Here is a 21,607-nt window from a genome sequence, read left to right as displayed (position 1 = left end):
ATTGAATACAATCTAGAAAAGCAAATTGTATCTATGTTTGGAAGTTCATCCAACAGAAATGTACTTAGATCTTCAATTTCAAAGGTAACTAACTTTCCCAAACTTTGAACTTGCCAAATATGATCATGGAGTTATCCAAGGTGAGATGGTAGAAAGAAAATCCAAAAGAGCCTCCAAGGTAGAAAATTTGTTAAGAAATCAGCCACATAAATTAGAGAAATTGAGTTCCTAGGAATCCTATGCAATGATGATTTAATTGGTCAAAGTGAAAGGCATTCCTACATAACTGTTTATCGAAGACAAGAAAATCTAAAATTTTAACAGATAAAAACATATGCTTACTTCCTGACAGAAACTTTTCATTCATTCATTGGAAAAGTGAATGATTATTTGTTTAAAGTAATCGAATCTAGAAGTGTTGTTACGTATTATTATTAATAAAATATTAGGCTAAATTATCTCTGCTCCTAGGCTGTGTTCCACATAATGGAAAATTTTGCTCTTTGTTTTATGTCTATTTTAGTTCCTCTCATACTTACGTCGAAAGAACTCTGTTCAATGACAAATAGATAGAAATATAATTAACTTATACTTCTTCTGGTTTACGATACACAAAATTAAAGAATATTTAAATGCTTCGGAATTCGAAAAGAGAAGAGAAAAATTGATTTTTTAAAACACTTTCTGCAAAAAACCAACAAGAATTTTTTTTACTGCCAATGACAAATTTGAGCACACTGCGCAAATGTATGCGCAATGGGCTTGGAGAGAATGATGTGTTACCCACTTGTACTTCAATTCAGTTGCCATTAGTCTTCAATCAGAAGGGCCAGATTAATGCATCGTTTGTGATATTCATTGCCTCAGAAGCAGAAGAAGGTAAACAAACGCTTTTTTTATGTTATTTAATTAAATCCGCAGTAGACTATGTATTGCCCAAAATTCTAAGCACAGGGACCAACCCCAGTGGTGCAGTTGTTAATGTATTGGATTTTGGTGGTTCGAGTCAAAGTCAAGTCATAAAATTTATCTAGGTGTAATAATCGGGGCACAATATTTGTGACAAGCATTTAAATATGCTTAACACACTTAAAAATTCCTTCTAAGCACAGGACCAAAACGGATATAAAGAGGCTGAGGGCAGCTTGAACTCCAAGTACAGAGCCGAAAAAACTTTGACTTCACTGGGAATCGAACCCAGGACCTCTGGCATGGATGTCTAGTGTGATACACACTTGGCCACAGAGAACACAAAAAATTATCTTCATTTAATCAAATATTTCTGTTCCTCTCTCTGTGGCTCCTGTTTTCCCCTCACTAAGCTGACAGTCTAAATGAAACACTGACTACTTTTACTTGTAATTTTTCACTCAGGTCTGTACAACTTGTACCTGCACAACTGTCAGAACTATCATCAACCGTACGGTAGCGAGGGAGTGCGAGTCAACTTTACCATTCATATTGAAGAGAGGAACGTGGAGAATTTCCTGTCAGCGGGTGAAATGCCTCTGCCAGCTTTGTACTTAACCTTGAGTCTCCTCTTCTGTCTGTCTGGATCCTTTTGGTTTATGATCCTGCAGAAATCTAGGTAAGTGGCAAGAGCCCGACTTTGGCAAAAGTCCTTTTGTGGCCTTTTCCCTTAAGAAGGGTCCTATTCACCAGACTTCTATGTAGAATCTAGTGTGAATTTCTCTTTTAATTCCTCCTGACCTACCTTAGCGGTATAGTGGCTAGCACGTTGGACTTTGGATCTTAAGATCAATCGTTGCAGAAATAAACAAGGTTTACTTGAGTATACAATTTCGTGTGGCTGGTTTTTTCCAGCCCACTCTGGCTGGGTGATGTTAATGTGAGGAAGGTAGCTCGTCGCTGATTGAAGGGTAAAAATGTAAAATCCTCGTCACTAAAAATCTTGGTTATACAGTAATTTCACACCATTATTGATCTTTTTTGCTTCCTCTCCATCCTTCAGTCATCCCGTGTACAAGATCCACTACCTGATGGCCGTGCTGGTGTACATCAAATCGCTCGCTCTCCTTTTCCACTCGATCAACTTCCACTTCCTGCAGACCAAGGGGGAGCATGTGGCGGCCTGGGCTATTCTCTACTACATTACACATGTGTTGCGAGGCTCGGTGCTGTTCATTACGATGGCTCTGATTGGAACCGGATGGACGTTTATCAAACACATTCTGTCCAGCCGAGAGAAGAAGGTGTTCATGATTGTGATCCCCTTGCAGGTGAGATAAACAGATAAAGACATAATTATTGTGTTCTTTTTTACTTTCTATTACTACAGTATAGCGGAGCTATACTAGTAATGAAAGTATTGCAATCGGTCCAAATTTTATTCCAAGTTCCCTAGTTCATCACCTACAACGTCCAACGCAGAATCCTCGCAAAATGTCTCTTGTCATTTCTCCACAGGTGACAATTTCAAACATACCTCCGTATTATTAGGTACCGCCAAGGCTTCTATCTTGGACAGTTTTGGTAACCCGCACCCTATTCGGTTGGTAGTTGATCCTGGCTCACAGATTTCCTGCATTACTGAGGCATGTGTACAACGGATTGGTCTGCGCCAAATTCCAACGTATGAACAGCTTATGACTTATGTTAATAAACTTTGTCATGACAATGACATGATCAATTTTTCTTCTTGTCCGTCTACTTCTAGATCGACCAATTCTACCGCCCCTACTAGTAATGACCGCTCCGCTAATAATAATTCCTATAAAAAGAATAATACCTTCCAACGACGAACTCGTGTAATCCCGCCCAATAATCCATACCTATCCATTCTCTATGACTGACCACGGGGAATTCCCGCATCAACCTTACAATACAAACATCTAAACCGGACGCAACGTAAGTTAGGTACTAAGTACATACAGGGTGTTTAACATAGAAGTGCCCCATTGGAAATTAACCCATAAAATCAGTTTTTGACCCATAAAAATCTCCAATTCATTTTTCGAGTCCACTAAGCATTCTTCCTTACGAAACTTTTGACGAGGAATCGAGTGGTGCCACTTTCAATGCACGCACCCAATCTGCTCAGACCCTGAAGCTGACGGGCGTATCAGTTCTATTTGATAGGAGGGGTCTGGTCTGAGAATGCTTGAACACCGTCCGGGGCCTTGTCTCCGAGGATACTTAATCACGAAATTCTAGATTCCCGGGCTGTAACGAAGGCACAGTCGTGATTGATAAGAAAAGGGGTTTGATAGAGGGAACTGTAACTGCTACAAGGTCTGTCTTATCGTCCCGAAATCAAAGAAAGAAGGAAGACAGGATAGGAGAAAGCCAGCCGTTCCGAGAACGAGCATTATCCGTTTATGATAAAATGCGCCCCGGGCTGGCATCGAACCCGCGAATTTACAAGGCAGACGCGCTACCAACCAAGCTAACTAGTCTCTAGGCTGGCCAGTGGCCTTACTTATCAACTACCGAGAGTTCCGAGGGATTCTACCAACCTATTTAGATTCATAGTTTGATGATAAATGAACACTATTTATCTACCATCTTTTACCGAAATAACCACAGAAATCATAATGTCTCCACTAATTAAACATTGTAATCGTAATTATTATTCGTAAAGCACAAATTAGAGTATCTAGGTATGTATTAAAAAGAATGACGAGCTAAAATTTTACGAATAAATCACAATCTAGTTAATCTCTCAAAATTCATCAGAATTGGAAGAAGAAAAAATCTGGTGTGAACATCACACGACTTTCTATTACATTTGCGGAATACGTATTTGAAAAATAAAAAAGTAATAAAAAAATAAAAGGGAAATTTGTTGACACAGGAGAGTATCGAACCCGCAACTTCTCAACTGTAAGTCAGAGAGTGCTAAAAGTAGCACCATTCGATTTGGCGTGAAAAATCACATTGATTAGAATAATCACATCTGAATGACCAAATGTTTTCGATGTCTCTTAGCGTTTACGAAATAAGGGTTAAGCAACAATGACTTTGGTTAATATCAGGATGGGTGACTATCCGATTTTTACCAAATTGTTACAGTAGCGTCCTTGGAACACACCGGTATATCACACCAAATTTCATTGCTTTACGACAAACCGTTCTTGAGATATTTTGTATACAACCTTTTCCACGAAATGAGGGTGAAGTAACAATGGCTTTGGTTAATATCTGGATGGGTGATTATCCGATTTTTACCAAATTGTTACAGTCGCGTCCTTGGACCATACCGGGATAGCATACCAAATTGCTCTACGACAAATCGTTCTTGAGATATTTTGTTCACAACTTTCTACTTTTTCCCATTTAAACCTGTAGTACGTAATTACATAACGTAAAATAGGTACCTATTTATGTAGGTACCTTAAAAAAATAATATAATGTAAGTAGGTAAGTATAATCATCATCATCGTAAGTATAATAGGTGGTAGGTATTGGTATTATTCAATTCAGAACAACAACAAAACAAAAACAAAAAACTTCTTGATTATTTTGTTTACAAAATACAAAAAAAACACTTTGTTTACTCTATTAATTCAACACAATTCAACTGATTAAATAATTCAATAATTAATTAGTAATTAAATTCGGAAACGCAAAAAATAATCATCACACATTGTAACAATCGCGAGAAACACGCACGCTTCCATACGCTCACAATCACGATTACAGAAAAACTAAAATTAAAAAAATTGAAAAAGTTTTAAAAACGTAGGTAAACAGAAGAACAGAACTCAGAATGTGTTTTTCAATGTTACCAACTGCACCGTGTACAGGGTCCCTCATCCCTCATCCAACTTTCTTCTGCACTAAATCAGCACTGATATATTATCATTTCTGTGGTTCCGGTCCGGCCATAAAAAGAGAGAATTTGTGTCGTAATGAGTGCACTTTTTATGACCAGTTGACCAGGGCCTCAATAAGAGTTTGAACTCGGTATAAGTAATATAAGTTCAAAGTAAACTCTGCAAGTTTGTATTTAGAGGGGAATTTGCTCCTTTACAATGGGGCGGACTCGGAATACTTAACCAGTTGACCAGGGCCTCAATAAGAGTTTGAACTCGGTATAAGTAATATAAGTTCAAAGTAAACTCTGCAAGTTTGTATTTAGAGGGAAATTTGCTCCTTTACAATGGGACGGACTCGGAATACTTGTACTATTTTAAGATCGTACGCAACATACAGTAGGTATAGAAAAGAGAGAGAGAGAAGTAGGAGGGAAAGAAGAAAGATATAGGTAATAAAGGAGAGAGAAAAGGAAGAAAGAATGAGACAAAGGGAGAAGAAAGAGAGAAAGGAGGAGAGGAAGAGAGAGAGAGAAAGGAGGAGAGGAAGAGAGAGAGAGTAAAACGAGAGAGAGAGAGAGAAATACGGGGGAGGAGGAGGAAGGGGAGAGAGAGAGAGAGGAAAAAGAGGGGGGGAGGGAGAAGGAATACTTAAAGCATCCAGCCACCCTAAATCACTGTTTGGTTTGGATCGGATGTCGCTGGCTTTTCCAGGTCACACTCAGGCTGGGTGAGGTGTTAAGGCGTGTAGCCAAAAGCAGTAAAATTCCGGCCAAGAAAATAGTAATTTGTACAAACAAGCTGTATTTTCTTTTTGGAAACTCAAACGATTTTCCCTCTTCAAAATGGAACGCAATCTTGGATTTCCAACGGTTGTCGTGATTTTTTTTTTTTACTTTCTATTACCCTTATTCCGGCTAAGAAAATAGTAATTTGTACAAACAAGCTGTATTTTCTTTTTGGAAACTCAAACGATTTTCCCTCTTCAAAATGGAACGCCATCTTGGATTTCCAACGGTTTAATACAAGCAATACCATGCCACAAGAGGGGAAATGAGCTTCGGAAGAGGGGAGATCCGAAATCGTCTCAATAAGGAAAATACGTCTACAGTTCACCAAACTAAACTTCTCGAAGTACAAGGAGACTTACTGACGGACCCTGAACTTCAAAATGCTAGATAGACTTTATGTCTAGGTACTTGGTATACAGGGTCTACCGGTAGATTGTTTCCCTTCATTTTCCCGTGGGAAATAGAAAAAATCCCCGCTCCATTCACAAGTGAGTTGGGTTTTGAAAACTCGCGGGTGGGAGTCTACAAATTTTTAGCGGTAAATAAATCTCGAAACTCTTGGGTTTTAAAACTGCGCGGTTTAAAATGTGTCAGAAACACTTGGTCAACAAAACACTCGGTCAACTCCGGAGTTTGGGTGAACCATTGGTTTTCAAACTCGCGAGTCAACAGAGGATGTTAGAAACCGGCCCTTTATGTCTAGGTACTTGGTATACAGGGTCTAACGGTAGATTGCTACTAAAGATGACGTCATGAATTGGTATTGGTTAGGCAAGGTCAGGGTAACATTATTTTTATTCTCATATTCTGTAATCAAAGTGTAATTAAATTGTAAATTGCGTTATATGTACTGGGTTCGCTTGATAACTGGGAAGGGTTCGAGTCTCAACCAAGGCATAATAAAGTTGATCGAACGAAGTGGGGTTTGAAATTTCAACTTGACGATTCTGAAATTTAGTTTTTTGAAAGTGTCTGTTTGTTCGTTTTTCTGGTTGTCCGTTTGTTTGCTAGTTGCTACACCATAATTTTTGAACTGTTTGTTCTAGCCCCTGTACTAAACCATAGGAAATCGATTCCCGCCCGGGGGGGTGGATTTTATCCTAAAGAGCTAAGGTTCGTTCTCGGAACGACTGGCTTTCTCCTATTCTGTCTTCCTTCTCTCTTCGCTTTCGGAATGGTAAGACCTTAGCAGTACCTAACACTTAGAGAAATTTATTTCTTCTATCTGTCGCATCAGCAATTTAAATAGGAAACAGCGCTAGCTAATCGTCCATTTAATCCTCCTATCTGTTAACTGTTTCACTTCTTAAAAGTTTTAAATTTTTTTGAAGTGTGATTTGTGATGATAAAAAATACCTATTAGAAGTTATGCATCTGAAATGGAAACCTTCCCTTGATACAGCAGCCCAAATCTGGTTGTAAAAATAAAGTGTGTTTTGTGCCATCACTCCATGCCTATCAACCAAAGAACAGAAGGTCTTTCCAACACAGGGCCCATCACCGCTGAACTAATTTGACCGTTTTCAGTCACCAACTTTTGACAACTGTGCAATAATGTCACCAGTTTTCCTATCAGTGTTATTGGTGGCTCTCTTGTCCAGTTATACACAGGCCAGGATACACAAACTGACTATTAACGTAAGTTGTTTAATATTGTTTATCCATCTGGGTATTGTAGGGAAAACCTGGGGCTTGGAACACATCTTAACTTACCCATCAACCTCAGTGTTGTTAGCAGTTGGCATGGTGAACTGTTGGATATCAAAGTTGGGGGGTTTGAGTCCAATCAAGTTGTGAAATTTATAATTCATACTTACATTCCAATATTTTATATTCTTTTTCAGAATGATGACAGAAAATACATAGCCCTTAGTACGTTTGGATTCTACAAAGGAGGTATCCTGAACATCAATCTTATCAATTTTGAATCATTCCCGTCCGCTCAGGAGAATTATACAGTAAGTTCACATCGGTTGTATGGACAAGCTCCTTCAGGAGAACCTTGTCACGGTAAACAAGGCCTAAAAATAAACTGACAGAAAATACATAGCCCTTAGTACGTTTGGATTCTACAAAGGAGGTATCCTGAACATCAATCTTATCAATTTTGAATCATTCCCGTCCACTCAGGAGAATTATACAGTAAGTTCACTGCGGTTGTATGGACAAGCTCCTTCAGGAGAACCTTGTCACTGTAAACAAGGCCTAAAAATAAACTGAAAAAAAAAAACTTCTGAGGTGGCACATAAAATGTGAAGACTTGTATTTTACTTACCTACTACTTACCTACCTATCCATTTTCCTTTTCTTTTTCCAACTATGTGTAGGTAACCACATGATAAGTCCAAAGCATTTTTTTTTTTCTTACATTTAATGGAGGTACCTACATTTATGTTTGTAAATTCAAAGTTGTAAAATAATAGCCTGTGATGCTAAATAAAACAAGATGTTATCTTACTGAAATTAAAATGATTTGATTTTCAGTTTGGGTTCAGCCTGGACCGTACAATGAGTGATGCGATGAACCCATACCTAGACACTCACCAAGACCAGTGTCTCTTGGAAGAATCTTCACTCAAGAGCTCTCTAGTTTACTTCATTATGGACATCAAAAACAAAATGTAAGTTTAATCTTTAAGAACCACCAGACTGTGGTATGTCGGTATGTGGTAGTAGGATTGTTCGATTAACTATCTACTTGATTCTCCAGAACCATAATTATTATACCTACCTATGTATTGCTTAGTAGTAGTAACCACGTACATCACTCATTTATGTCAGCCACACACGTTCAGATCGTCTGATCAGAACATCTGACAATGGATCAAAAAAAATAGAAAGTAATTATCAAAAATATCACAATGACGTTTGATGAGCTAATGGAAAAATTTGATGTAATAGAAAATCTGATAGTGTCTGGTAAGTAATTTTGTCGAGGGGGGGGGGTGAGAGTCGAAACAGTGATATACCGAAGAGGTGGAGGGTGGATGCTCCAAATTTTGGAAATCTGGACAGTAAAGGAGGTCTTATCGTCCCGAAATCGAACAGAAGAACATATAAAAGAAAGCTAGCCTTTCCAAGAAGAAAATTTTTTGTGTAGCATGAAGTTCGTCTCGGGCGGGAATTGTACTCGCGACATAGCGTTTACCAAAGACCTTCCAAGCTAATTAGGCTGATGTTAATTGAATGGAATTTTAATGACATTATGTTAGATTGAGCATTGTCTACAGTTCAGCGGAGGACGTGTACTAATAATTAATTTGTAATTATATGTCCTTGCTTCCCTCAGGATCAGTGAATGTCCCATGACGGAAGGCATCAGCAAGCTGACCAGGATAAACCAGAAGGAGAGAGATGGAGAAGACGAAGATGACAGAGAAACGACCACTATGCTGCAGAAGAGAGAAAGTAGCCATGAGTATGACTAGAAACAGAGGGAGATGAAGAAATCAATAGAGTGAAAACTAAGTCAAAACTAAAATAGTGGGTTTTTTTAAAGTTTGATAGGGGGAACTGTAACTGCTAAGGTCTTATGGTCCCGAAAGCGAATAGAGAAGGAATGCCAGATGGAAAGCCATTGGAGGTTTTATCGTCTCGAAATCAACGAGAGAATGACAGGATAGGAGAAAGGAAGGCGTTCCGAGAACGAACCTTGTGTGTTTAGGATAAATTTCGCCACGGGCGAAAATCGAACCCGCGACCTAGCGCTTACAGGGCAGACGCGCTACCCTCCAAGCTAACTAGGCTGACTGCGTATTTTTCAGGCTCGGCTTTTCCAGTTGTTCCAAATACTCTTCGAAACTATCGGGAGGGGCCCCGCCCCCCGATCGATCACTGGCGCCTCCCTTGTTCTTTTTCGGTTTCCGACCTTGCTTCTTGTTTCGCATTTCGTTCTGGAAAACGAAAGTAAGATAAATCATTATTTTATTTATCTCTTTATTGTTTTTATTTCTACACTTGGCATCAGCCTCCATACACAAAATCCCAATCTGAGGCTTAGGTCTAGGGGCAAACAGCCCAAAAGGATGGGTTAAGCTTCTAAGAATCTAAGCTTGACAGGGCGGAGTGTTATAAAATCTACTTACCTTCCGTGTTGCATGAAATTGTGAGGTAAAAGGCTAGAATCAAGCTATACCTTATAAAGAACCCCCTTTCACATATATATATATATTTTATTTTTTTTTTTTACCAAGAAATGAAGAGCTTTAAGGCAGTCATCCCTTGTTCATACTAATCATGGAATCTCTTTCTTTCCTCCAGGTTGAAAGTAAAATGTGGCAGTGACATGTCCAACCTTCACATCTACCGAGACATGTCCAAGCTGCCTCCAGTGAGAACCAAACGTTCTTCAATCATGGGTGACCAAGCTCTATTTGCCAATCGACGAATACTGTTTGTTTCCAATGGTCCGAAAGAGGCAGGAGTCCCAGGAAGTGCTGTGGTAAATGGAGCAGGGAGTGAGGTACCATCGCATGTCCAAGCTGCCTCCAGTGAGAACCAAACGTTCTTCAATCATGGGTGACCAAGCTCTATTTGCCAATCGACGAATACTGTTTGTTCCCAATGGTCCCAAAGAGGCAGGAGTCCTAGGAAGTGCTGGGGTAAATGGAGCAGGGAGTGAGGTACCATCAGGAACTGGAGTGCTAGCAGGAGGAGTGAATGGGCTTGGAGAGAATGATGTGTTACCCACTTGTACTTCAATTCAGTTGCCATTAGTCTTCAATCAGAAGGGCCAGATTAATGCATCATTTGTGATATTCATTGCCTCAGAAGCAGAAGAAGGTAAACAAACGCTTTTTTTTATGTTATTCAATTAAATCCGCAGTAGACTATGTATTGCCCAAAATTCTAAGCACAGGGACCAACCCCAGTGGTGCAGTTGTTAACGCATTGGACTTTGGATCTGGAGGTTGGTGGTTTGAGTCCAAGTCAAGTCATAAAATTTATCTAGGTGTAATAATCGGGGCATGATATTTGTGACAAGCATTTAAATATGCTTAACACACTTGAATATTCCTTCTAAGCACAGGACCAAAACGGATATAAGGAGGCTGAGGGCAGCTTGAACTCCAAATACAGAGCTGAAAAAACTTTGACTTCACTGGGAATTGAACCCAGGACCTCTGGCATGGATGTCTAGTGTGATACACACTTGGCCACAGAGAACACAAAATTATCTTCATTTAATCAAATATTTCTGTTCCTTTCTCTGTGGCTCCTGTTTTCCCCTCACTAAGCTGACAGTCTAAATGAAACACTGACTACTTTTACTTGTAATTTTTCACTCAGGTCTGTACAACTTATACCTGCACAACTGTCAGAACTATCATCAACCGTACGGTAGCGAGGGAGTGCGAGTCAACTTCACCATTCATATTGAAGAGAGGAACGTGGAGAATTTCCTGTCAGCGGGTGAAATGCCTCTGCCAGCTTTGTATTTAACCTTGAGTCTCCTCTTCTGTCTGTCTGGATCCTTTTGGTTTATGATCCTGCAGAAATCTAGGTAAGTGGCAAGAGCCCGACTTTGGCAAAAGTCCTTTTGTGGCCTTTTCCCTTAAGAAGGGTCCTATTCACCAGACTTCTATGTAGAATCTAGTGTGAATTTCTCTTTTAATTCCTCCTGACCTACCTTAGCGGTATAGTGGCTAGCACGTTGGACTTTGGATCTTAAGATCAATCGTTGCAGAAATAAACAAGGTTTACTTGAGTATACAATTTCGTGTGGCTGGTTTTTTCCAGCCCACTCTGGCTGGGTGATGTTAATGTGAGGAAGGTAGCTCGTCGCTGATTGAAGGGTAAAAATGTAAAATCCTCGTCACTAAAAATCTTGGTTATACAGTAATTTCACACCATTATTGATCTTTTTTGCTTCCTCTCCATCCTTCAGTCATCCCGTGTACAAGATCCACTACCTGATGGCCGTGCTGGTGTACATCAAATCGCTCGCTCTCCTTTTTCACTCGATCAACTTCCACTTCCTGCAGACCAAGGGGGAGCATGTGGCGGCCTGGGCTATTCTCTACTACATTACGCATGTGTTGCGAGGCTCGGTGCTGTTCATTACGATGGCTCTGATTGGGACCGGATGGACGTTTATCAAACACATTCTGTCCAGCCGAGAGAAGAAGGTGTTCATGATTGTGATTCCCTTGCAGGTAAGAGAAACAGAAATACATTATTATGTTCTTTTTTTTTCTTTTAATATATAAAAGAAAACTTTATTTAGGTACCTATTTACATAATAAACAATGACCTAATAGTCAACTCCGAGCATTTGAAAACAACAACAACATTATAAACATGAAAAGTATAAAATTATACATCTTTGGCGTTATTAACCTATCCCAAGCCAGTCTAGTTAGCTCAGACTGCTTAGGTCTTAGAGGGTATCGCGTAGCGCGTCTGCCACCTTATCGCGGTCACGTTCAACTCCTAACATCTGCGGCTTCTAGCATGCTTGATCCTTTCCCCAATTAACCAGGCAAAATACAGGGTTAACAAAGATAAGGAGTTTAGCTGATGTCATGATTATAACTCGGTTTAGAAATACGATCCGCGAGTCTAGTTAGCTTGAAGAGCAGCGTTAGATCGTGGGTTTGGCGAAGATTATCCTAAGTTATAAACAGATAAGGTTCGTTCTCGGAACGGCTGGCCTTCTATTTTCCTGTCCTTCTTCTCTCTTCGATTTCGGTACTATAAAACCTCCATTGTTACAGTTCCCTCTAATAAACCTCTTCAAAAAATTAGACAATCAGACAATTGATTAGAATTAATATAAAATATATAAAATTAATGTTTTGTTTCAAAAATGTGTTGTTGTTTTTTCTAGGTCCTGTCCAATGTTGCTCAAATCATCATCGAGGAATCAGAAGAAGGGGATATAGAACATTTAACCTGGCTCAAAGTGTTTATGCTGGTAGATCTGTTGTGTTGTGGCCTCATTCTGTTCCCAGTAGTATGGTCCATACGGCATCTACAGGAAGCATCTCACACTGACGGTAAGTAGAGTTCATTAACTTGGTTATTGTCACAAAAAAAAGTTGAAGACCAGTCCTTTTCCTTTGAAGCATGATGCATGATAAACCTTTTGTAACCTCCCGCAAGCCAGGCTGGTTAGAGTTTGGCTGCTCTGATCCCTATTTATAGGCACACTGCAAGACACTGGTCTACTCCTTGTTTAGGGTCCCCCAACCAGATGGTTTACTGCGGTTCGGGACGAGCCAAGTAATCCTGGCCTTGGCTAGAGACCAACAACCGTCTCGGCGCAGCTACACCACTACACCAAATTAATTTGTTTCTTCTTCGATAAGTAGCCACAGTAACGGGCCTAACATGTAAGCAGCGTTGCCACGTTGAACTTCTATTACATATTTATATAATTTGTATTTTGAAAATTTTTAAACCAAATTAATTTGTTTCTTCTTCGATACTCAAGTAGCCACAGTAACGTGCCTAACATGTAAGCGGCGTTGCCACGTTGAACTTCTATTACATATTAATATAATTTGTATTTTTAAAAATTTGTCCCAAATAGACAAGACCTTGTTCCAGACTACCTTGGAACTTCAGTTTTGTCCTAAGAGTATAAATAAATACAATACTCTATTGACTCTATTCTCTTCTTTTCCTTCAGGCAAGGCCGCCATGAACCTGCGTAAGCTCAAGCTGTTTCGCCACTTCTACGTAATGATCGTGGTGTACATTTATTTCACCCGGATCATCGTCTATTTGATTCGGATGACCATTCCGTTCCAGTACGAGTGGCTGGACGAGATGTTCAAGGAAATGGCCACCTATGTGTTTTTCGTGTTGACCGCGTACAAGTTTCGCCCGACCTCGACCAATCCGTACTTCCAGCTGAATATGGCGGATATTGAGGATGATGAAGATGTCGATATTGTGTAAGTATAGACTATAGAGGGTCAGGCAGGGCCATATCCAGGATTTTGTCGAGGGGGGGGGATGTAAGAGTCGAAACAGTGATATACCGAAGGGGTGGAGGGTGGATGCTGCAAATTTTGAAGTCTGGACAGTAAAGGAGGTCTTATCGTCCCGAAATCGAGCAGAAGAACAGGATAGTAGAAAGCTAGCCTTTCCAAGAAGAAATTTTTTTGTGTAGCTTAAAGTTCGTCTTGGGCGGGAATCGTACCCGCGACATAGCGTTTACCAAAGACCTTCCAAGCTAACTAGGCTGATGGTAATTGAATGGAATTTTAATGACATTATGTTAGATTGAGCAATGTCTACAGTTCAGCGGAGGACGTGCACTAATAATTAATTTGTAATTTCTTGTCCTTGCTTCCCTCAGGATCAGTGAATGTCCTATGACGGAAGGTATCAGCAAGCTGACCAGGATAAACCAGAAGGAGAGAGATGGAGAAGACGAAGATGACAGAGAAACGACCACTATGCTGCAGAAGAGAGAAAGTAGCCACGAGTATGACTAGAAACAGAGGGAGATGAAGAAATCAATAGAGTGAAAACTAAGTCAAAACTAAAATAGTGGGGTTTTTTAAAGTTTGATAGGGGGAACTGTAATTGCTAAGGTCTTATGGTCCCGAAAGCGAATAGAGAAGGAATGCCAGATGGAAAGCCATTGGAGGTTTTCTCGTCTCGAAATCAACGAGAGAATGACAGGATAGGAGAAAGGCAGCCGTTCCGAGAACGAACCTTGTTTGTTAGGGATAAAATTCGCCACGGGCGGAAATCGAACCCGCGACCTAGCGCTTGCAGGGCAGACGCGCTACCCTCCAAGCTAACTAGGCTGGCTAGATTATTATTATTATTTTATTTTTTAAAATTTTAACACTCAATGCTTCTTTTGCTTACACACAAAATTCATTTTACCTTATTTTGAAAGAAGTAAGTAATTTCACGAAGACCCTTGAACTGTGAGAGTGTACGATTTTGTACCAATCGCAGTGCTGTCGTGGTTAAAGCGTTGGATTTCGGATCTGGAGGTTGGTGGTTCGAATCCAAGTAGTGCATATTGCAATGTTTTTTTATTATTATTATTTTTATTATTTACTAACCTACCTAGTTTGGCTGTATTAATTTTACACAAGGGGCTGTATATATTTTAGACTATTGGCTCATAAGAATTTATAACTTTATTATTTATTTTACCTTAATTCTTATTTGAATCATTGCAGCCCATGAGAATTGGGCTGTCAATGGTTCAATGTTAAATATTAGTTTTTCATTTGTTTCCTGTAAATATTTCCTAATTTATATTGTCTTGTATTTTGTTTCGTCACCTACAAAGGAACACATTTTATTACTTTGTTACTGCACATTAATTGGTACATACATGGTTAATTTTGATCATAATTTATAGTGCTTATGCTACTCGCATAGGACTAACGAGTCCGTTTATCCCAGCAGTAAGCTATTACTAGGTTGCTAGGTTCTAATCCCGGTCAGAGCGGAAATTTTTCAACTTCTACCTTCTTGAATAGGCATGGATGTAAAAGAAAGTGCCTTGAAATAAGGTAACTATTTTAGTGGTTAAATTCTCAAATCATATTGAGAACAAAATTCCATGTCTTGGCTGGGATTGAACCTGCGCCCTCCTGATTACCAGGCGGGCGCCACTACCATGCGTACCCTTCTGTCTCAATTTCTCATCAATTATTTTATTTTATACAAATTTGTGATTTAATTAAATTATAAGTATTTGGATAAAATTAAAATAAATTTATTCTGAACACGTCATTAGATATCTTTATCAATTTCTTTTCAGTCTAAAACATCAGCCTTCTTCTTCACCTTTTCTCGTGTTCAGACGGGGTCGGCGTTTTTCGTCAGCCTCCCAATCAGCCCTATTGCTCTTGGATTCCTAATTTATATTTTTTTTTTTTTTTTTATTTTGTTTCCCCACCTACAAAGGAACACATTTTATTACTTTGTTACTGCACATTAATCGGTACGTGCATGGTAAATTTTGATCATAATAGTGCTTATGCTACTCGCATAGGACTAACGAGTCCGTTTATCCCAGCAGTAAGCTATTACTAGGTTCTAATCCCGGCCAGAGCGGAAATTTTTCAACTTCTACCTTCTTGAATAGGCATGGATGTAAAAGAAAGTGCCTTGAAATAAGGCAACTATTTTAGTGGTCAAATTCTCAAATCATATTGAGAACAAAATTTCATGTCTTGGCTGGGATTGAACCCGCGCCCTCCTGATTACCAAGCGGGCACCACTACCATGGGCGTACCCTTCTATCTCAATTTCTCATCAATTATTTTATTTTATACAAATTTGTGATTTAATTAAATTATAAGTATTTGGATAAAATTAAAATAAATTTAATCTGAACACGTCATTAGATATCTTTATCAACTTCTTTTCAGTCTAAAACATCAGCCTTCTTCTTCACCTTTTCCCGTGTACAGACGGGGTCGGCGTTTTTCGTCAGCCTCCCAATCAGCTCTAACTAGGATGATTGCTCTTGGGCTGACATCTGGTTTTGGCTACAAAAATTTTACGAGTGGATGCCCTTCGCACTCAACCTTTGCTAATTCTTTAGCAAGGGAAATTTCAGGCTGGTATCTGGTATGCTCCCTGTTTAAGTCCCCCAGCTGGACTAAAGCGCAAAACATGAGTAACTAATGTTAATGATTGAAGAAAAAAAAGAGCAAAATTTCAACATAATAAATAAAGAAATGCAAGTTTTTATTTCGTAAATATTTTCGACCCCTTCGGTCGACAGAAAGTATACAGAAGTTTGAAGAAAAATTCGAGTTTCACTCAAACTAACAAGTGAAAAATTCGAGTTTCACTGAACTAACAAGTGAAAAATTCGAGTTTCACTCAAACTAACAAGTGAAAATTCCGAGGTTCACTCAAACTAACAAGTGAAAATTCCGAGGTTCACTTAAACTAACAAGTGAAAAATTCGAGTTTCACTCAAACTAACAACTGAAAAATTCGATTTTCACTCAAACTAACAAGTGAAAAATTCGAGTTTCACTCAAACTAACGAGTATTAACAGGACGTTAAATATTTTCTAAGCCAAGAAACAAGCGCTGTACATCGAACCCTAAACCACTGCATTGGAAGCCAAGAATAAATGATATTTGGAGTTCTCTTTAATGAAGAGACGAAAGAAAACAACAGAATCTCCTTTTCTCCTTGATTTATAATGGCCGGGCCACAATCTGTATTTTAACTTAGTTAAACCTTAACCTTTTGGATTAATCAATCTGAAATCGGTTTACCTTAACCAAGTTTATATTCAGATTGTGAGGACGGCCTTCTTTATCTCATTCCATTTTCTCTGTTTTTTCTATATAGATCGCTCTTTAAATGGGAAAAAGTAGAAAGTTGTGAACAAAATATCTCAAGAACGGTTTGTCGAGCGGTAAAATTCGAATTTGATTAAAATTTGACAGATGGGAGAGGTTGTTGGATTCATTGTACAGCAGAGAAATTTATTTCTTCTATCTGTCGCATCAGCAATTTAAATAGGAAACAGCGCTAGCTAATCGTCCATTTAATCCTCCTATCTGTTTCACTTCTTAAAAGTTTTAATTTTTTTTGAAGTGTGATTTGTGATGATAAAAATATTAGAAGTTATGCATATGCATCTGAAATGGAAACCTTCCCTTGATACTTGATACAGCAGCCCAAATCTGGTTGTAAACAGTAAAAATAAAGTGTGTTTTATGCCATCACTCCATGCCTATCAACCAAAGAACAGAAGGTCTTTCCAACACAGGGCCCATCACCGCTGAACTAATTTGACCGTTTTCAGTCACCAACTTTTGACAACTGTGCAATAATGTCACCAGTTTTCCTATCAGTGTTATTGGTGGCTCTCTTGTTCGGTTATACACAGGCCAGGATACACAAACTGACTATTAACGTAAGTTGTTTAATATTGTTTATCCATCTGAGTATTGTAGGGAAAACCTGGGGCTTGGAACACATCTTAACTTACCCATCAACCTCAGTGTTGTTAGCAGTCGGTATTGTGAACTGTTGGATATCAAAGTTGGAGTGTTTGAGTCCAAGTCAAGTTGTGAAATTTATAATTCACACTTAGCTAGGGCGCACATTGAGCTGCGTTACACAGTCAGGCAGCACAGCCGCGCAGTGCAGTTTAGGAAAATTGGAACTGTGTGACACAGTTTACAGCGCACATTGAAGAGCAGTCTCTCAGTACGAGGATAGCTTTCTAGGTGTTGGTACCTGTACCTACGTATTTTAAAAAAGCTTTTTTTGTGTTTAAAGATGGAAAATTCTTTTTTAAATATTATGTTGAGCTCTGAATCTGATTCAGATGACGAGTTTTTGTCCTTGTGTTCAAACATTGAACACAAGGACAAAAACACTGTTGCTTGTATCTAGTCTGTATCAGAGGTGTCGTACAGAACAGTTTTAACTTGCACTAATGCTATCAACTTCTCTTCAATGTTCTCCATTTTCAATTCACTCAAATAATAGGATTTTCAAGGGAAATGCAAAAAAATCAACTCACAAAACAAAGAAGATCAAAATAAACTGCGCGCCTAGAAAAAAACTGCACGCAGATTCTGTGTCGCTTCCACAAGTGAGGCAGGCGAGTGACACAGGCAAGTGGCACGTGCGAGTGCACTGCGTCGTAATGTGCGCGGTAGTATTGAATCCAATGGTTTACAAAAACTGCTTTGCTGTGCTGCGTGACTGTGCTGCGTAGCTGTGTCTCAATGTGCGCCGGGCCTAATTGTGGTCAAATTCTCAAATTATATGTGTCCAACGACATTGATGTTGGACATGTGGCCTGAAATCAACAAATCTTTCATTCACCATGTCTAGTAATGGGCGTATTTTGGCAAACCTATCATTCGGATCCAAGAGATCATTGTTACAAACATGAAGATTGGACATAAATTGAAATCTGTCTCTAGAAATAGCTCCAGAGATTAGGGGATTGTGGCTGTCTGGTTGCCGTGTTGACCTGGCTTATTCCCTTTTCAGCTACAACCTTTGGAGGCTTTTGAACAGTGGAAGTACAGGTTTCATCAAGGTTGTAGATTCGAGTACCATCTGCGAATTCTGGATATCTGGATAAAACATTCTTCAGGTTGACAAAGAACTGTTGGCATGTGTTTCGATTGAAGCTGGTAGCTCTGGAGAGTGAACAGCCTTCTGGAGTTCGCAATGAGAGGGTAGGGTGTCTTTGCATAAATCCGTAATACCAATCAATCCCAGCTCTTCCATTCTCATCCCAGCTCTTTGGGTACGTCAGATTGTTGCGTTGAGCCAATTCTTTGGCGAGCTTGCATATTTCTACTATGGGCAATCCGTAGAACATTTTGGAGCAAGTGATTACATAAGAAGCCAGTTCATCTTCTTGGGCATCACTGAACACTTTGTTTACTGCATAGTTGGGCTTCATCATGATCTTTTCATCTGGACCAGCTTTCTTTTGCTTTTGTACGTATCTTCCCAGAGTTTGAAACTTGAGGCCTTTCTCTTCAGCAACAGAACGGATGCTTCGACCATTCAGGACTAGATTCACAGCTTCCTGCATGGTTTCCTCAGAGAAGGAACCCATCTCCGCTTCACCACAAATAAATCACGATTTAGATTTTTATAGTTGAATCTTACCTATTTAGTCTTGGAGTAATATCCTCCTCTATCATCCCAACGGAATTCGAAAAGAGAAGAGAAAAATTGGTTTTTTAAAACCCTTTCCGCAAAAAACCCACAAAAAATTTTTTTTACTGCCAATGACAAATTTGAGCACACTGCGCAAATGTATGCGCATTGCAGGTGGAAAAAATAAAAGTCAAGAAAAGTCTAGAACTTCTTTTTTTCTCCCTCTAATTAAAATAAAATTATTTATTATAATATTTAAATTATCAAGTATTTAAATAATATATTTTATATCAGAGAGGTAGAAAAAACTTTTTAATTGTTCCAATATCAAAATTAATTTTCATTAGGACTTTACTTGACTTTTTGATATTTCTTTTGTTGTGAAAAGGAACGCAGGGGTGGGAGTCTACAAATTTTTAGCGGTAAAATTCGAATTTGGGGGAGTATTTTAAGATAGGAAATTTTCGACCGAAAATCGGCCGCCGTAGGCGGCTCAGGCTCGGGACTTAGAAAAATTTTCATTTTTTATTTCTTTTTTTTTTTTCAAATACGTATTCCGCAAATGTAATAGAAAGTCGTGTGATGTTCACACCAGATTTTTAATAATAATAATGAGAAGAAAAAAAAACTTATTCATTTACTTAATAAAAATTAAGAATGGAGATCTTTGGCGTTATTAACCATATCCCAAGCCAGCCTAGTTAGCTCAGACTGCTTAGGTCTTAGAGGGTAGCGCGCCTGCCGTCTTATCGCGGTCACTTTTAACGTTCGTGCCTTTTAGCATGCTTGATGCGTGATCCTTTCCCTAATAACCAGACAAGATACAGGATTAATAAAGATAAGGGGTTTAGCTGATGTCATGATAGTAACTCGGTTTAGAAATACGATCCGCGAGTCTAGTTAGCTTGAAGAGCAGCGTTAGATCGTTTGCGTCAGAAGCGTTAAATAGTGGGTTTGGCGAAGATTATCCGAAGTTATAAACAGATAAGGTTCGTTCTCGGAACGGCTGGCCTTCTATTTTCCTGTCCTCCTTCTCTCTTCGATTTCGGTACTATAAAACCTCCATTGTTTCAGTTCCCTCTAATAAACCTCTTCAAAAAATTAGACAATCAGACAATTGATTAGAATTAATATAAAATTAATGTTTTATATAAAATAAATTAATATAAAATATATAAAATTAATGTTTTGTTTCAAAAATGTGTTGTTTATTTTCCAGGTCCTGTCCAATGTTGCTCAAATCATCATCGAGGAATCGGAAGAAGGGGACATAGAACATTTAACCTGGCTCAAAGTGTTCATGCTGGTAGATCTGTTGTGTTGTGGTCTCATTCTGTTCCCAGTAGTATGGTCCATACGACATCTACAGGAAGCATCTCACACTGATGGTAAGTAGATATGAATTCATTAAGTAACTTATTTATAAAGTTGTTTCTTTTTCAATAATTACGGTACCGTACCTCATTAAGCAAGGTACCTACTCAATATGTAAGTAGTCTTTCCACTTTGGAGCGTCTTCACTTCAAGATAGAACTTGGCGTATTTACTACAAAACTGAAAAAAATTTGAATCTCTCTTAATGGTACCCCAGACATTTTGAGTTTAGTCTGGTGTGATGCCCACTGAACCCCAGACCTTCTGAGTTTTATCCTGTTGTGATGCCCACTCGTGAACGAAGGCTGTTTTTTCTATCATCTTCATTTACAACCTGTGTAAGCTCAAGCTGTTCCGCCACTTCTACGTAATGATCGTGGTGTACATTTATTTCACCCGGATCATCGTCTATTTGATTCGGATGACTATACATATGTAGTATATATTGACTCTGTTCCCTTCTTTCCCCTCAGGCAAGGCCGCCATGAACCTGCGTAAGCTCAAGCTGTTCCGCCACTTCTATGTGATGATCGTGGTGTACATCTACTTCACCCGGATCATCGTGTATTTGATTCGGATGACCATTCCGTTCCAGTACGAATGGCTGGACGAGATGTTCAAGGAAATGGCCACCTATGTGTTTTTCGTACGCCCTTCGCACTCAACCTTTGCTAATTCTTTAGCAAGGGAAATTTCAGGCTGGTATCTGGTATGCTCCCTGTTTAAGTCCCCCAGCTGTACTAAAGCGTAAAACATGAGTAACTAATGTTAATGATTGAAGAAAAAAAAAAGAGCAAAATTTCAACATAATAAATAAAGAAATGCAAGTTTTTATTTCGTAAATATTTTCGACCACTTCGGTCGACAGAAAGTATACAGAAGTTTGAAGAAAAATTCGAGTTTCACTCAAACTAACAAGTGAAAATTCCGAGGTTCACTTAACCTAACAAGTGAAAAATTCGAGTTTCACTCAAACTAACAAGTGAAAAATTCGAGTTTCACTCAAACTAACGAGTATTAACAGGACGTTAAATATTTTTCTAAGCAAGAAACAAGCACAAACTAACAAGTGAAAAATT

At 38.9% G+C, this 21,607-nt stretch overlaps 2 protein-coding genes across 3 annotated transcripts; both read left to right on the top strand.

The window, feature by feature from the left end:
* The first annotated feature begins 719 nt into the window (after positions 1–719).
* LOC103525054 (protein GPR107-like) lies at positions 720–21,601 on the top strand. The gene is made up of 6 exons (XM_026820122.1): positions 720–879; positions 1,375–1,588; positions 1,973–2,240; positions 20,374–20,542; positions 21,002–21,174; positions 21,578–21,601. The coding sequence occupies exons 1-6, from the start codon at positions 720–722 to the stop codon at positions 21,599–21,601; spliced, it is 1,008 nt and encodes a 335-aa protein (XP_026675923.1).
* LOC103524868 (protein GPR107) lies at positions 6,874–15,280 on the top strand. Of its 2 annotated transcripts, XM_026820212.1 has the most exons (10): positions 6,874–7,204; positions 7,411–7,524; positions 8,051–8,187; positions 9,827–10,028; positions 10,189–10,348; positions 10,856–11,069; positions 11,454–11,721; positions 12,396–12,564; positions 13,200–13,467; positions 13,875–15,280. In XM_026820212.1, exons 1-10 carry the CDS (start codon positions 7,121–7,123, stop codon positions 14,011–14,013), a joined length of 1,755 nt encoding a protein of 584 aa, XP_026676013.1. In that variant the 5' UTR covers positions 6,874–7,120; the 3' UTR covers positions 14,014–15,280. The 2 variants fall into 2 exon arrangements, with proteins under 2 accessions (XP_026676013.1, XP_017305349.2); XM_017449860.2 differs by lacking the exons at positions 6,874–7,204; positions 7,411–7,524 and adding an exon at positions 7,588–7,708 and having other exon boundaries at positions 13,875–14,013.
* Positions 21,602–21,607: the final 6 nt, after the last annotated feature.

This window comes from Diaphorina citri, unplaced genomic scaffold, assembly GCF_000475195.1.
Source record: "Diaphorina citri unplaced genomic scaffold, Diaci psyllid genome assembly version 1.1 scaffold7, whole genome shotgun sequence".
Classification (NCBI taxonomy): domain Eukaryota; kingdom Metazoa; phylum Arthropoda; class Insecta; order Hemiptera; family Psyllidae; genus Diaphorina; species Diaphorina citri.
The sequence above is the reverse complement of the archived record's forward strand: the minus strand, read 5'-3'. Positions and strand labels throughout refer to the sequence as shown.

What these genes read in the sequence shown, in the direction of transcription:
- LOC103524868 (XM_026820212.1), top strand. Translation starts at nt 7,121, where the DNA reads ATGTCACCAGTTTTCCTATCAGTGTTATTGGTGGCTCTCTTGTCCAGT. An exon ending in CCGCTCAGGAGAATTATACA is followed by an intron (nt 7,525 to 8,050) that starts GTAAGTTCACAT and finishes TTTGATTTTCAG; the next exon opens with TTTGGGTTCAGCCTGGACCG. An exon ending in ATGATCCTGCAGAAATCTAG is followed by an intron (nt 11,070 to 11,453) that starts GTAAGTGGCAAG and finishes TCCATCCTTCAG; the next exon opens with TCATCCCGTGTACAAGATCC.
- LOC103525054 (XM_026820122.1), top strand. Translation starts at nt 720, where the DNA reads ATGACAAATTTGAGCACACTGCGCAAATGTATGCGCAATGGGCTTGGA. An exon ending in ATGATCCTGCAGAAATCTAG is followed by an intron (nt 1,589 to 1,972) that starts GTAAGTGGCAAG and finishes TCCATCCTTCAG; the next exon opens with TCATCCCGTGTACAAGATCC. An exon ending in GGAAGCATCTCACACTGATG is followed by an intron (nt 20,543 to 21,001) that starts GTAAGTAGATAT and finishes CTTTCCCCTCAG; the next exon opens with GCAAGGCCGCCATGAACCTG.